Source organism: Schistocerca americana, chromosome 2, assembly GCF_021461395.2.
Source record: "Schistocerca americana isolate TAMUIC-IGC-003095 chromosome 2, iqSchAmer2.1, whole genome shotgun sequence".
NCBI lineage: Eukaryota > Metazoa > Arthropoda > Insecta > Orthoptera > Acrididae > Schistocerca > Schistocerca americana.
In genome coordinates, this window is record NC_060120.1 from 1048816045 (window position 1) to 1048829034 (window position 12990).

General features: G+C 43.4%; 1 protein-coding gene across 1 annotated transcript in view; it reads right to left on the minus strand.

Moving 5' to 3' along the window:
* The window catches only part of LOC124594664 (leucine-rich repeat and calponin homology domain-containing protein), a gene marked incomplete at its 5' end in the record, with an annotated part of 256146 nt that overhangs the window by 151157 nt on the left and 91999 nt on the right, over positions 1 to 12990 (minus strand). The window contains one exon of the mRNA XM_047133034.1: positions 7577 to 7634. Coding sequence (XP_046988990.1) covers positions 7577 to 7634 — 58 coding nt within the window. The remainder of the gene's footprint in view (positions 1 to 7576; positions 7635 to 12990) is intronic.

A 12990-nucleotide genomic window follows, 5' to 3' on the forward strand; every position in this document is an offset into this window, starting at 1 on the left:
AATAAAATTTATATGAAGTAGTAACAAGACGCTAAGGCAAAACAGTTGCAACAAGATAAAACTTACTCGGACAAAAGTATTCCCTTAGGCCAGCACTTAATTTCCAAAATTTTAGGTGATAGAATGCGTCTCTTCAACCACTTCTGAAAACTTGTGATAAAACTTACAATGAGAAATCATTTTTTTACAAAATATTGTTCTGAAATTCGGAAGGAAAAGATACCGGCGTTAACGTCCCGTCGACATCGATGTCATTAGAGACGGAGCACAGGCTCGAATTGTGGCAAGGATGAGAGAGGAAATCGGCCGTGCCCTTTCAAAGGAACCATCCATGCATTTGCCTGGAGAGATTTAGGGAAACCACGGAAAACCTAAATCTGGATAGCCGGACGGGGATACCTCGCTCGGTCCGGAATTCGGGATTCTAAAACCGTACGATTTAATATAAACAACAGGTGCTACAGTCTGTCCCAATAGCAGTGTTATTTTGCTCCCTAGTTCTGCTCGTCATATACCGGCAGAAGTCGGTAGTGTCCGTGACTATGACGTCATGTTTTCAATTGCTGCAACGTTCAAACAGCTGCATTTTAGCTGCTCGGTGAACGTGTGTCCAGTATTAATTGCCTTTAGTGATAAAGGGCGACGAAGATATTCCCGGCCCACCGGGGTCACGTACACTTTCGACTTCCCAAAGAATTAGGATAAACAAAACACGATGTGACATGAGGCATGGAGTTAGATGTTTAGTACATGCTGTAAATCTTGTCTTCTACTCGTATTCATTAGAACTGAATTGATTCATACGAATGCGTGATGTCTGCTCTTTCGGACACAAAATGCTTCGCCTCGGTGGCAATGAATCCGCCACCCTCGGTGGCAGGAATTCCAAAGTTGCGAGCACGAAGGACATGGATAGGTGGCACTAGGTGGGAATGTGGGTCGGCCGAGAGGCATGCCGCGACGATTCGAGCAACTGCGATAAACAGTGCGTCCCGGTGGCGCAGTGGTTAACACAACTGCCTAGCAAGCATGAGATCCGGGGTTCCAATCCCGGTCTGACACACATTTTCACTCGTTCCCGCTTATTCCGCATAAAGTCCCTATGCACCTCACATCAATAGTTGACTCCCTTTCCATTCCTTGCCCCCCCCCCCCTTTTCAATTTACATCATATCTATCGTTTTAAGTTCATATTCACTACTGCAAATAAGCAACAGATTTAAACACGAGCATTCCCATATTACGAACGAAGCTCGATAATCTCGGATATACTGTTGATCTTTGAGGTAGCTAACAGCCGTAAGCAAAATATTCAACACGAAGCTTACCGATATGTACTGATCACAACTCGGGAACGATGCTCAACTTTTACAGTTACGCTGCGATTGTAATACATGTGTACTATTTTTAATCTCCAGGGCTCACTTGTTCCAGTGAGTCACTATATATATAATGGGAGGTGGCAAAACGCCGTTCCGGCCGAAATTAAACCCTGCCGCAGGCACACCCAGAGAAAGCATGCATAGGAATCTTGAACAGCCAGTGTTACTGTGGGTTTATAAACAGAGATTACGAAACGAAGCAGCGCCCCACTCGGCCGCAGTGAGCCGAAGGTGGGCAGCGTGGCAGATGCAGGGACCGGAGTGCAGCCTCCCCCAGGCGGCTGTGCCCCAGGGACTCGCCACACAGTCCCCCACAGTGGAGCAGGAATTGCGGAGCTAGCCTAGCCTCGGGATGCATCGTAATATGAAATTCTTCGCGGATGGAAACCAATAACGCAGGCACGATTCCTCCCAGGATGCCTCGCCCTCCGCGGCGATTGTAATTACGCCATCCGACATCAGTGGCTGCAGTATGCTGTGGGGTTCCTGTGTCCCTCTGCACATTTTCGTGATCTGCGGTTTCCACTGAGATGAACAGCAGAAATGCGTTGAATGCAGAGACAAATATTTAGAGTAGGCAGTGAATTTCAATATCTCCTGCAGCGGGCACGGAACAGTAGTCCAATACCTCGCCTACGCATCGTGTTTTATTGTAAATACTACCTCGACAAAGGAGAAGAAAGTTTTCTCTCGCCAAAGAGCAAGACGTATTACGGAAGTTGACAGGAGTCTGAACGCAGCGTTAATCGTATCACTATCAGTTTTTTCCGAAGAAAATGTATGGTTAATTTAATTAATGTTATAGCCAGAAGCAACAAAATGGGAAACTATTTCTCGCCGTTCCGTTTTTCAACTGGGGAAGAGGTGGGACATAGACGGTTATTCATATGCGTCTGGGCTTTCAGAAGACAACTGCACAAAACTACAAGACACACAGAAAACAGACACACGTCAGTGTATAGAGCGTCTCTTTAAGTCTAACTCATATGTGTTCAACGTCCGCGTCTCTCGTGAAAGGACAACGTCAATGCGTGCGACCAGTCATTGATACAAATTGTATGGGAAGGCGCGAAAGCAGCACGCTTTGCAAAGCTGTTCATTCGGTTGCCTATCTGCAGGCGTGAAATAATTCTAGCAAGCAGAGGCCACACAATGAAATTTGAATACACTACAACTTACAAGTGCAAACTTTAATGGTAAGAACCACCGAAAAAATACTCCTATCGGAGGACAAATAGGATAAATGTGTTCCTGGTTACCAGAAACGGATGAAGATACGGAGAAAGTTTCCAAGTTTGTTCGAGATCGGGATCTTAGGGGAATACAGCGTAAAAATTACAGCCATTTGATGTGCATAGACGTCTTGGAATGCGCGGATCGATTTTGATACCCAAAAACCATGTTTTTGTGATGTTTCTCGATAACAGATAAAAATTTTCCTTCTAGCAAATTTCCTCGAGAATATACCGTTAAAATTTGCGCCATTTGCTGCGGTTAATTGTTTAGATATCCGCTGCTTATGGATCACTTATTTTCAGTTATCTGGGTAGTTACTATTTTATTTTTGTAATTTCTTGCGTGTTTGAGTGCCTACTAGACACAACCGTTTATTTTAATAACAGTGTAGTGTACAGTATCGCCGTTGCTATCGACCCTCGTATCGTACAGGCTTTTGTTTGTTTGGTTAGAACAGCTCAGTGTCGGTTAGACCGTCAGTGAGAGAGCACTTCGATTTCCTGCTGCTAATAAGGCGAGTACACCGTTCGCTTGTAGGGTAAACATAGTCATGTGTAGGGACTGTGGTTGTTGTGAGCGGACGCAAGGAGAATTGGCCACTCTTCGGGGGCAGGTGGAGGCTTTGTCTGTTAGGCTCATCGAGCTCGAGGCGCAGGCGTCGGCTCGTAGTGGCGTTGGGGCAACTGTGGTGAGACCTATGCCTACTTCGGTGGCCTTGGAATCGCATGGAACCCCTGATGTCGCTGCGTCTTCCGGCAGTGAGCATCTTACCGGTCAGCCATCACTCCAGGGTGAATGGCGGACAGTGGTGGGCTCGCGCGTGCCTGGCCGAAAGGCGAAGGTGGGATCTGGCCGCGTGGCAGCTGCCTTACCCCTTTCCAACAGGTACGGGGTGCTTCCTAGTGGTGATGACATCGTTTCCGAGCCACCACAGGATGCCTCGCCTGTTGGGCCAGTGGCCGATTCTCCGGCAAGGTCCCGACAGTCACAGAGGGCGGGCCTATTAGTTATAGGGAGCTCCAACGTTAGGCGGGTTATGGAGCCCCTTAGGAAAATAGCGGGTAGGTCGGGGAAGAATGCCAGTGTGCACTCGGTGTGCTTGCCGGGGGGTCTCGTCCGTAATGTGGAGGAGGCCCTTCCGGCAGCTATTGAACGCACTGGGTGTGACCGGCTGCAGATAGTAGCACATGTCGGAACGAATGACGCCTGCCGCTTGGGTTCTGAGGCCATCCTTGGTTCCTTCCGGCGGCTGGCTGATTTGGTAAAGACAACCAGCATCGCACGCGGAGTGCAAGCTGAGCTTAATATTTGCAGCATAGTGCCCAGAGTCGATCGCGGTCCTCTGGTTTGGAGCCGTGTGGAGGGTCTAAACCAGAGGCTCAGACGACTCTGCGACTATAATGGTTGCAAATTCATCGACCTCCGTTATTGGGTGGAGAACTGTAGGGCCCCCCTAGACAGGTCAGGCGTGCACTACACACCGGAAGCAGCTACTAGGGTAGCAGAGTACGTGTGGCGTGCACACGGGGGTTTTTTAGGTTAGAGGGACCCCCCCTTGGGCGAAACGATAAAATACCTAACGGCTTACCAGAGAGGACATTATCATCGTTGATAAAGAACGTCCGTCCTCAGAGATCAAAAACAGGAAAAGTCAACGTAATATTGGTAAACTGCAGGAGTATCCAGGGCAAGGTTCCTGAATTAGTATCTCTTATTGAAGGAAATAGTGCGCATATAGTATTAGGAACGGAAAGTTGGTTAAAACCGGAAGTGAACAGTAACGAAATCCTAGACACAGAATGGAATATATACCGCAAGGATAGGATAAACGCCAATGGTGGAGGAGTATTTATAGCAGTAAAGAATTCAATAATATCCAGTGAAGTTATTAGCGAATGCGAATGTGAAATAATCTGGGTTAAGTTAAGTATCAAAGGTGGGTCAGATATGATAGTCGGATGCTTCTATAGACCACCTGCATCAGCAACCGTAGTAGTTGAGCGCCTCAGAGAGAACCTGCAGAACGTCGTGAAGAAGTTTCGTGATCATACTATTGTAATAGGGGGAGACTTCAATCTACCAGGTATAGAATGGGATAGTCACACAATCAGAACTGGAGCCAGGGACAGAGACTCTTGTGACATTATCCTGACTGCCTTGTCCGAGAATTACTTCGAGCAGATAGTTAGAGAACCAACTCGTGAAGCTAACGTTTTAGACCTCATAGCAACAAATAGACCGGAACTTTTCGGCTCCGTGAGTGTAGAAGAGGGTATCAGTGATCATAAGTCAGTGGTTGCATCAATGACTACAAGTGTAATAAGAAATGCCAAGAAAGGAAGGAAAATATATTTGCTTAACAAGAGTGATAGGGCACAAATCGCAGAATATCTGAGTGACCACCATCAAACGTTCATTTCTGAGGAAGAGGATGTGGAACAAAAATGGAAAAAATTCAGAAACATCGTCCAGTACGCCTTAGATAAGTTCGTACCGACTAAGGTCCAAAGCGAGGGGAAAGATCCACCGTGGTATAACAATCATGTACGAAAGGTACTACGGAAACAAAGAAAGCTTCATCATAGGTTTAAGAGTAGTCGAATCATAGCTGATAAGGAAAAGCTGAACGAAGCGAAAAAGAGCGTAAAGAGAGCAATGAGAGAAGCATTCAACGAATTCGAACATAAAACATTGGCAAACAATCTAAACAAGAACCCTAAAAAGTTTTGGTCATATGTAAAATCGGTAAGCGGATCTAAATCCCCTATTCAGTCACTCGTTGACCACGATGGCACCGAAACAGAGGACGACCGAAGAAAGGCAGAAATACTGAATTCAGTGTTCCGAAACTGTTTCACTGCGGAAAATCGTAACACGGTCCCTGACTTCAGCCGTCGCACGGACGCCAAAATGGAAAATATTGAAATAAACGATATCGGAATTGAAAACCAACTGCTATCACTTAGTAGCGGAAAAGCATCCGGACCAGACGAGATACCCTTAAGATTCTACAGTGATTATGCTAAAGAACTTGCCCCCTTTCTATCAGCAATTTATCGTAGATCGCTGGAAGAACGTAAAGTACCTAGCGACTGGAAGAAAGCGCAGGTCGTTCCCATTTTCAAGAAGGGTCATAAATCAGATGCGAATAATTATAGGCCTATTTCGCTTACGTCAATCTGTTGTAGAATAATGGAACATGTTTTGTGTTCTCGTATTATGACGTTCTTAGATAATACAAATCTCCTTCATCATAACCAACATGGATTCCGCAAACAGAGATCATGTGAAACTCAGCTCGCCCTATTTGCCCAAGAAATTCACAGTGCCGTAGACACTGGCGAGCAGATTGATGCCGTATTCCTGGACTTCAGGAAGGCATTTGATACGGTTCCGCACTTACGTTTAGTGAAAAAAATACGAGCTTACGGAATATCGGACCAGGTTTGTGATTGGATTCAGGATTTCCTAGAAGAAAGAACACAACATGTCATTCTTAACGGTTCAAAATCTGCAGATGTAGAGGTAATTTCGGGAGTACCGCAGGGAAGCGTGATAGGACCTTTATTGTTTACAATATACATAAATGACTTAGTTGACAACATCGGTAGCTCCGTGAGGCTATTTGCAGATGACACGGTTGTCTACAAGAAAGTAGCAACATCAGAAGACTCGTACGTACTCCAGGAGGACCTGCAGAGGATTAATGCATGGTGCGACAGCTGGCAGCTTTCCCTAAACGTAGATAAATGTAATATAATGCGCATACATAGGGGCAGAAATCCATTCCAGTACGATTATGCCATAGGTGGTAAATCATTGGAAGCGGTAACGACCGTAAAATACTTAGGAGTTACTATCCGGAGCGATCTGAAGTGGAATGATCACATAAAACAAATAGTGGGAAAAGCAGGCGCCAGGTTGAGATTCATAGGAAGAATTCTAAGAAAATGTGACTCATCGACGAAAGAAGTAGCTTACAAAACGCTTGTTCGTCCGATTCTTGAGTATTGCTCATCAGTATGGGACCCTTACCAGGTTGGATTAATAGAAGAGATAGACATGATCCAGCGAAAAGCAGCGCGATTCGTCATGGGGACATTTAGTCAGCGCGAGAGCGTTACGGAGATGCTGAACAAGCTCCAGTGGCGGACACTTCAAGAAAGGCGTTACGCAATACGGAGAGGTTTATTATCGAAATTACGAGAGAGCACATTCCGGGAAGAGATGGGCAACATATTACTACCGCCCACATATATCTCGCGTAATGATCACAACGAAAAGATCCGAGAAATTAGAGCAAATACGGAGACTTACAAGCAGTCGTTCTTCCCACGCACAATTCGTGAATGGAACAGGGAAGGGGGGATCAGATAGTGGTACAATAAGTACCCTCCGCCACACACCATAAGGTGGCTCGCGGAGTATAGATGTAGATGTAGATGTAGAAAGAACGTGAAAAACGTTTTTTTTTTTTGTTTTTTGTTTTTTTTTTCTCAGGAACCTCCATAATTTAAATGTTGCCCCTTAAGGCACACTGTAGATCACATCTAATGCAAAGAGAACCAACCGATTTGCTCCATTTGCGTACGCTGCCCGGTGCTATAGGATAGTTACAGTAAGACGATCCTTCTGTTGATAAACAAATGGTCCCTTGGCCAAGGGCTATCGAAATGCAAAAAAAGTCCGTGGTTCAGAAGATTCCCGCACAGACGAAAGTAATGACAAATTTTATAACCGAAAATGACATCAGAACAATAGTAAAGATAGACTGACAAAAGACTAAAAGACAATTCTTATAACGAACGTGGAATATTTATGACAACTACGAAACAATAACACCGACAATGAAGAGTCAACATTCATACTGTGGATTCTCCCGCTCACCATTGCGCAAACAGAGACTGTAGGAGCTTCTAAAACTACTGCAGCTGCATTACGAGCTAAATTATACTTACTTGAATACCGGCAGGTTAAAAAGAAGTAAGACTTGATCCAAGGTAGACAGCAACTTACCTAAAAACAAAGAAAATATATTTTAATTTTATCAAATAAGAGAAGCGTGTCCTCTCTTTTGAGAAAAGAAGTAACATCAGATTAAGTTTACGAAACTAGATACTAATTTTAAATAGACGATGATAAGGTTTTGAGACCGCACGACAAGGTCTTTAGCACCCATAATAAAACGTAATGAGACGAGTGTGGGGGAAATAAAATTACTAATTTGAGAACTGAGAATAAAAACGTAAAGGAAGTCTTGAAAACTTAAACACACACACACACACACACACACACACACACACACACACACACACACAAAGCAATGAAAATAAGTGTCAAAGACAACACTAGGTAAAAGAGGAAATAAGCAATGTAATGTACGAGTATTAAAAGAAGACAGCAGACACTTGCAGCCAGCTGATCGCTGGAAGATTCACGTGTGAACCAGCCAGTCTGCAACACAATAAAAACTCCAGCTTTAAAGTCTACGCCAGGCTCTAAACATATTACAAAATTTTAAAAGCTTTACCACACTCGTCTCATCATCAGATAAAACAGAGGGCAGACCCCACCTAAACGTGCTTCTCTCGTTTGTCACGAAGTACAAAGCACTCAGTTAATCTTAAACAGAACATACAGTGTGACAGCAAATACGTAGTTACTACAGTACCGTGCTTTGACTGAACTAGGAACTCCTGGGAAATTGTTAAGGCTTGTGTGAGTAACGACAAATGAGGCACAGAGTAGTATAAGTACGGGAGGATTGGTGTCAGATACATTAGATATAAAGACCAGCCGATAAGAAGAATGTTGAAATCAGCTATATTGAGATGGGAGCGGCACTTGACACGGATTAGGGACACAGCAACAGCAAAAAGGATATTAGATGGAAATCCAAGAAGTCAAAGAGGGTAGGTACGACCGAGAATCTGAGGCACAGAGGGCACCATCGTCGCCCCTGGACTGCTAATTTCCCATGGATCACAAACGTCTGTGTTTTGGAAAACATGTTACATTCGTCAGGAAAATACACTGACAATTGTTTTAAATAAATACTGAAACGACTTCGGCCACACTTTTGGAGACGTGGCTGGTCGTGATTGTACCCTTAACAGCCACAGTTTAGGAATTAACGCTTTCTGTCCAAGGAAACTCTACGGATGACGACAAAAGTAGATGTACAAGCATTACAGCAGGCCAAAGCTCTCGTTAACGAACATACGTTGGGTGTGCCTAGTTGGCACCCTTAATATCTCGGCATGCCTTCATATCTCTGACAGCCCACGCTCCATATCTAATCTGATAACAGATGTGGTATGACGTGCGAGGACCAGTTATTACCGCGGACGTTTTGGCTCCGTAACACTGTCCTCCCCTCCCCCTTCCATACTTCTACTACATTTTATTTTGTTTCCTTTTCCTGCAGTCGTTTGCGTTTATTTCTACGTCCCCTTTCCTCCCTCTCATTCACTCATTTCTCTTCTTCCCCTTCTATAACCCTCTAATAATTGGGCAGCGAAACAGTTGGTTTCATTCCTCCCACTCGGAGCAGGACAACGAAGCACTTCCCTGTATCTAGGAACAACGATTCTACGAACTAACATGATAAGTGCACCACCTATTTCTTATAGGCTGTCGGTACTCCAGGATGATTTCATTACTGTGAAACACTAATTACCGACGTCAGATACCAGAAACCCAGTAATGCCACCAAACACCCTCGACGGCCAACAACTCGTGTAATGCAACCGGATACTGTCGATCGACTCCCAGATTTAGCTAGCTTTGCGAAATTCCCGAACTTGCTTAAACATTCAGGCCTTTCAGCCAATCAAGCTGCTAAATCAACTCACTAAGTCTAGGATATAGACTAGGCAAGCACCCCTAGCCCACGAGACTCGTGGAAACTTTGTCGTTAATAGCCAATATTACATCACCAAAGCGTAGCTGCCTATCGGATCAGTCTCGGAACAAATGCAAAGGTACTATCCCAATTAAAACAGGAGACTTTATCCTCCTAACATTCATTTTTACCGACCCTGAAATGATTGTTAGAATAAGCACGAACGTTTCAGCAGTTCACGTTCGTGGAGTCGTAACACCTGCTCCGTTCACCGCAACCGCCTACCATCATAGTATAAATGGTGTGAAGACCGTCATATTGCGACCAAAACCGGTAACCATTGTAAATAAATGGTTTACTGCAGTACAGACATTTTTTAATCCATTTTAAAGTACTTTTATCCGGACCACTGTTTCTCCACGAGATATGTTCTCAAAAATTATTAGTGCCGTATTAGAGTGTGTCAGTTACATTGCCTGTTAACTCAGTTTTCCCATTAAACTATTGGCATCTTACTTTCGAAATAAACACTTTAAAAGCAAGTCCTAGAACTCACACAATTATACACTGTTATCCTTGTGTGGGTTAGACATTTGAAAGACAGGCCTGCACTTTAATGAAATTACAAACTGCTTAGTAATAAAAGAGTTTCCATTATCATAACTGTTTCCAGTGTCGCGTTTCCAAGAATTACACACTTCATCTTCAGACGCAGGTGTTTGTTATGTTATGTTACATCTGTTGGGACATTATGTTTCTGTGTGCAAAGCTCTCGGTCTGGCAGTTTCTAATCTTTCTTTTACGAATACAGCGCGACACTTCGGATTAACTGCGGAAAACGATGTGAACTCTGAGCGATGCGTTTTATCATGAATCACATTCGAGGATGGTTAGAAGGAAGTTTATCAAAAAAAGAAGTTCGCATACGCAAACATCGTGCACTAACGTGTGTAAAATGAGACGCATGGTACTGAAGCATTATAAATGTGATTGGAAAGTCTGTCTACATGGAACATGGCTTGGAAATAAAGAAGGAAAATTAAATGTAAACATCAGGTCGATGTCAGCGTCTTTAGTGCCGAGGCACAAGCTGGTATCTAGCAGCGAGACGTTTGCACACTCATGAAACGCATTTTTCCAGATCGCTGGACACGGATTTGACCGCTGCCCTTGGCGAACACAAGCATAGCCCTTCATTGCGGCAGGTTGTCTGACCAAATTACGCCCTCAGTCGTTTGGTTATTGTGGTCCGACACGTTTCGTGGCGCCAGTGTCTTCGTCAGTCCAGCGCCCGCTAGCCGTGACCTGTGGCGCTTTTTACAGCCAGTGCGCCACCGCCTAAACGAGCCTTGAGCAGAAGGCGTGAAATCCGTCTGGCGAGCCGGCGCCACGCGGCGTGAAACGTTGGCTTCGTTCTTGCCAACCTGGCCAAGTTTTGGAGCACGTTATTAGACTTCACACCCAAGCCACCCATTAAGAGTTTTGTGTCTCTCAATAAAAGCCGTAAGTGAAGTACCACTCATGTCCTATTATGTGGCGAAGAGTTCCGTCGTTCCGAAACGTAATAACGAGCGTCTTCGTTGCCTCCTCATATTCGCGACCGTAACCTCTGGTAAGGCTGTTCTTTGACTCTCAGCTTCACTGCACTTCTATTACTTTTAACAAAAGCTACACCACTATTTCACTCCACCATTAAATAACATAAAAAGTTCATCTTGAATTCCTGACTCACCTATTGTCTCTTATAACAAGAACCCTTTGTCAACAATAACTTTCAACCTTAGAGTCCGGCTATGGAACAGCAAATGAATATTAAAAGAACACTTTATTTGTTTTGTAATACAGAGTGAACTTCATTATCAAACGTATCCTCATAGGGCTTCTGCACCTCTTCAAACCAGGTCGGCGGTCGCACCCAAGTAGATATTTCCTCTCGCGAAGATGCTGAGATTGCCATCCCATCTTGTATGCACTCGTCATTCATCGGAATGGCTCGCTACATGCAAATAAAAATAACCACCACCCGCGGTAGCGTTGCTCTTATGAAAAGGTTTTCTCAAATACCACTATCAGTCAGAATATTTCTTGGCTACCTAATTTATTTAATTCGTAAAATATTTCGAGCCAGACATTATCAGGCTATAGAAGCAGTACAAAAACGTTTAGCAGAAGTGCACATAGATATTAAAGTGTACAGTCTTCGTAGTGTTGCGGATACCTTAAGAAGTCTACTGATCACAACAGTTTCTTTTTAAATAATCACTCACTCTGTTCTAACGAAATGGCTGTCTTCTTATGTCGTTTTCTGGTATATACATTTCTATCGCTTTTTTGAACTTGTTAGCCATTGTTCACAAATTTCGAAAAGAAACTTAAGACACGCTGTCACAATCGACTCAACAGTGTAGGAAAACAAAATGTGTCAAAACGAAGCTTGATTCGATTTAACTATCGATATGTCAATCCTGGTGTTGTCAGTAACTTGCAATGTCTTTTGCACATCGTGCTGTCACATCACTGATGTTGGCCGACGAAAGATATTACAAAATGAGAGGCTTTGAAATTTTATACCAAAAATGAAAGTATAAAAATTACTGAAAAGAATAACAAACATTTCTGGGACCTAGATTTATATGTGATCTCAATTTTTATGAATGTTCTATTTTAGGAATATTGTATTTAAGTTAGCGAAGATTTCATTTAGGATCTCGTTTTTCAACTTTTGGCCACGGATGCATACTTCCATTTACTCCAAGAAATGGTTGGTATTGAGAAAGCCGTCTTGTTATAATCTGTATGTCGAAGCATGTTTCTGAAGTACACAGTACTTTCAGATCGTTGTTTATTTCAACACTATGTCCTGTTTCGTCCAAATGTTTCGCTATAGCTGATTTGTTAGTTTCTTGAGGTCTGAATCGGTCAACGTGATCTTTAAAACGAATTTTAAAATTTCTGGTCATTTGGCCACAGTGGTATTTGTTGCAATGATGGCATAGAAGTTTATAAATTCTTAATTTGCTTAGTATCTCTGTTTAGTCTGAGACGCCACGAGACAGGTTCTTTCCCAAGTTGATGTAGGTGGAAAAAGTGATCCTGCTATCTCTGTTTCTAAACAGATTGGCTATTTTGTAGTAAATGACTCCTCTATGTGGTACCGGCATATACTTGAGTTTTGTATGTTCTGGGTGTCTGTCTGCTATTGGTTTTTGTAATGTTTTTGAAAATGCATCTATTTCATTTTCATGATAGCCGTTGCTATGCCATTCTGTTTACTTATGCCCCATAGCTGGCAGCACTACGTGGTAATTTCTCTGCTCTGTTTAGGAATGGAGTGATACACTGGGATCTGTAGAATGCCCCTAGACTCATCATTAAAAGTTCGTTCTCGGAACTTTGTAAGTAGACTTATAGGAAAACTCTACATATTTTTATATAAAACCCTAAACCTCATCCAGTGTGCACAATAGTATTGCAGGTACACGCTTTTTCGTTTATAAAAAGAATGAGTTTATTCCGCTCATTTCTTCC